A 2285-nucleotide genomic window follows, 5' to 3' on the forward strand; every position below is an offset into this window, starting at 1 on the left:
CGTTTAGAATTTTAATCTTAAAACTATGTAATGCAGATGCAAAGCTCGATCAAATTACGTGCTGAATAAGAATATTTCTTTGAACATGGTGTAGCAGAATCAGAGTCAAATCATAAAAAAATCAGGATGAAAAGGCTTCAGCATCGTGAGATAAAATATTACTACATAATAGCGATTATTTTCTGTCGTGCAAGTAATATCACAACAGTGAGAATGACAGTAAACAGGCTGCTAGTGAAGCTAACCTCGCTTACAGTTACACTTGTTAATGATAAAAACTGATGATTAAATAAAACAAGCAACAGCTAAATATAAATATTTTTAAGTTTTACACACAAAATTGTTGTTATGAGGTTAAAAAGTGCGATAGTGGCTGTTAATTATCGCGCAAATAGTTAATTGTAAGATCAATCAAATCCTGATAGTAAGATAGGCTGCGACAGATATTACTGTCACGTGGAACCGCATTTTAAGACAATTAAATACAGCGGACATTCGTTATATCCATCGGTTCCTAAAGTTAGAGGATAAGAGATTTATAATACGCAACCTTTTCGGCACCAGAGTAACTCTGGGCAAAGGAGTCAGTATCACATAAAATAAACTAACATGGAAGAATGCAGATGTTTCATAAGAACAAATACAAGATATGATTGCAATGTGAGGATGGCTTCTATTACCTGGCTGACAAGATGCTGGAAGGGAGGTGCGGAGGGGTCAAGTCGTTCGAGGTCTGTGTGAAGAGCGAAGTCACTGAGAGCCTTCCAGGGCGGCTGGTAGGACGTCACTTCTATAGGGTTCATCCCCAGCGGGCTTTCGTGGCGAACTGGGGATGATGCCACCATCGGAATACCCTGCATCGAGCCGTAACCTAATTTCCTTCCATCCTGAAAATTAAAAAAAAAAAATATCGTTTTAATAATCATGCTTCAGTATAAAAATATTATTAGAACATTATAGCGAAATGTGACCGAAATTCTTGTTAAGATATTATTGGAAGAACCCACTAAAAAGTCGGAAATTTCTCAAGCAGCAGTAAATTACTAACCATTCAACGTCCCGCTAATTCAGTCAACATCACAACAAATAAAAGTATATTATACTATTCAATTTATACTCTTAACAGTAATACTTGTATATACATATGGTCAACTATCTTGAAACAAAGTACTATCCCTTGGTTTGTGTTTTAAACTGTTGATTTGAGATGTGCTGTCTGTAATCTGCATTAGTTTGATCTTATCTTAATTTATCTTGATGACACGTTGACTTGTTATTTACTGCTACTGTTTTTGTAAAGTGAGATAAAATGAGGCAAAGCTTTGGATTCTCTCCACCACCCGGCTGTTATATTAAATATATTTTATTAGATAATCACTTCTCTTTTGTTTTTCGTCAGTCCTTTATATATTGTTCTTTGCTAGTCCTAATCAATTCTAACTATTACTATTACATCTGATATAATGTACGATTCTATTTTATGCTAATATTTTTAGATAATTTATTCCATTTTTACATATTCTATATGTAGTGTTAATGCATTTGTTCATCTCTTATATTTATTCTTGTTTTTTTTGAAACTATGTAAAGTTTTTCAACTTAGGCTGAAACCTAAGCAGAGGTGTGGGGGAGGAGGCCAAACCCCCAGGACCCAATCTACGGTATATTATTAATAATGAGGTGTAAGGTATTCCTTAACGTGTATACCTTTAGTAAAGGAATTCCTTACATTTCTGACTACACACTAAAATACATAGTTGATAAATTATCCTTTTATTTCTACCGCATTATTCTTTGAGATTATAACAATAACTATATTAGGCTTATAGCTGAGGAATACTTAGGCGCTTAGGCAGCCGTTCTGCGACCGAGGTATGTAGGACCGACGGTTCAATAAGCCACAGGTATCCATCCTAAGCAAGGCCCGATACCGAAACTCGACATCCACCGGCGGGACAAGTCGGAAGAGACCCGGGCAGGAAGGGAAGTTTTAGTTATATTAGATCATTCCGGTGGGACTAATTCAGTTTCTATGTAATTCGGTTGTTGAGCGGTGAACCACTTAGCCTCGGCGCCTCGCTACATCCGGCCATAGGTCACTTTTTTTCTGTCGCTCCCCGGCCTAATGCAGCCACACTGTCCCCTTCGATCACACACGCTCTGATAAATCTTAATTTATCTCTACTCCTCTATAGCAGTTTCTGTTTGATTGTCTGTCGGGGCATATTGTCAATAAGGGATGATCTCTTATAATGTTAGTACAAGAGCCCAAGAGGAGAAAAAAG

At 36.9% G+C, this 2285-nt stretch overlaps 1 protein-coding gene across 2 annotated transcripts in view; it reads right to left on the minus strand.

Annotated features, from left to right (window-relative positions):
* tup (LIM1_Isl and LIM2_Isl domain-containing protein tup) overlaps positions 1-2285 on the minus strand; it is a 214580-nt gene that overhangs the window by 13808 nt on the left and 198487 nt on the right. For both annotated transcript variants that reach the window (XM_014418110.3, XM_067045351.1), the window contains exon 6: positions 681-887. In XM_014418110.3, the coding sequence (XP_014273596.1) occupies positions 681-887 (207 nt within the window). The remainder of the gene's footprint in view (positions 1-680; positions 888-2285) is intronic.

This window comes from Halyomorpha halys, unplaced genomic scaffold, assembly GCF_000696795.3.
Source record: "Halyomorpha halys isolate HHAL.00 unplaced genomic scaffold, Hhal_1.1 Scaffold179.1, whole genome shotgun sequence".
NCBI classification, from domain to species: domain Eukaryota; kingdom Metazoa; phylum Arthropoda; class Insecta; order Hemiptera; family Pentatomidae; genus Halyomorpha; species Halyomorpha halys.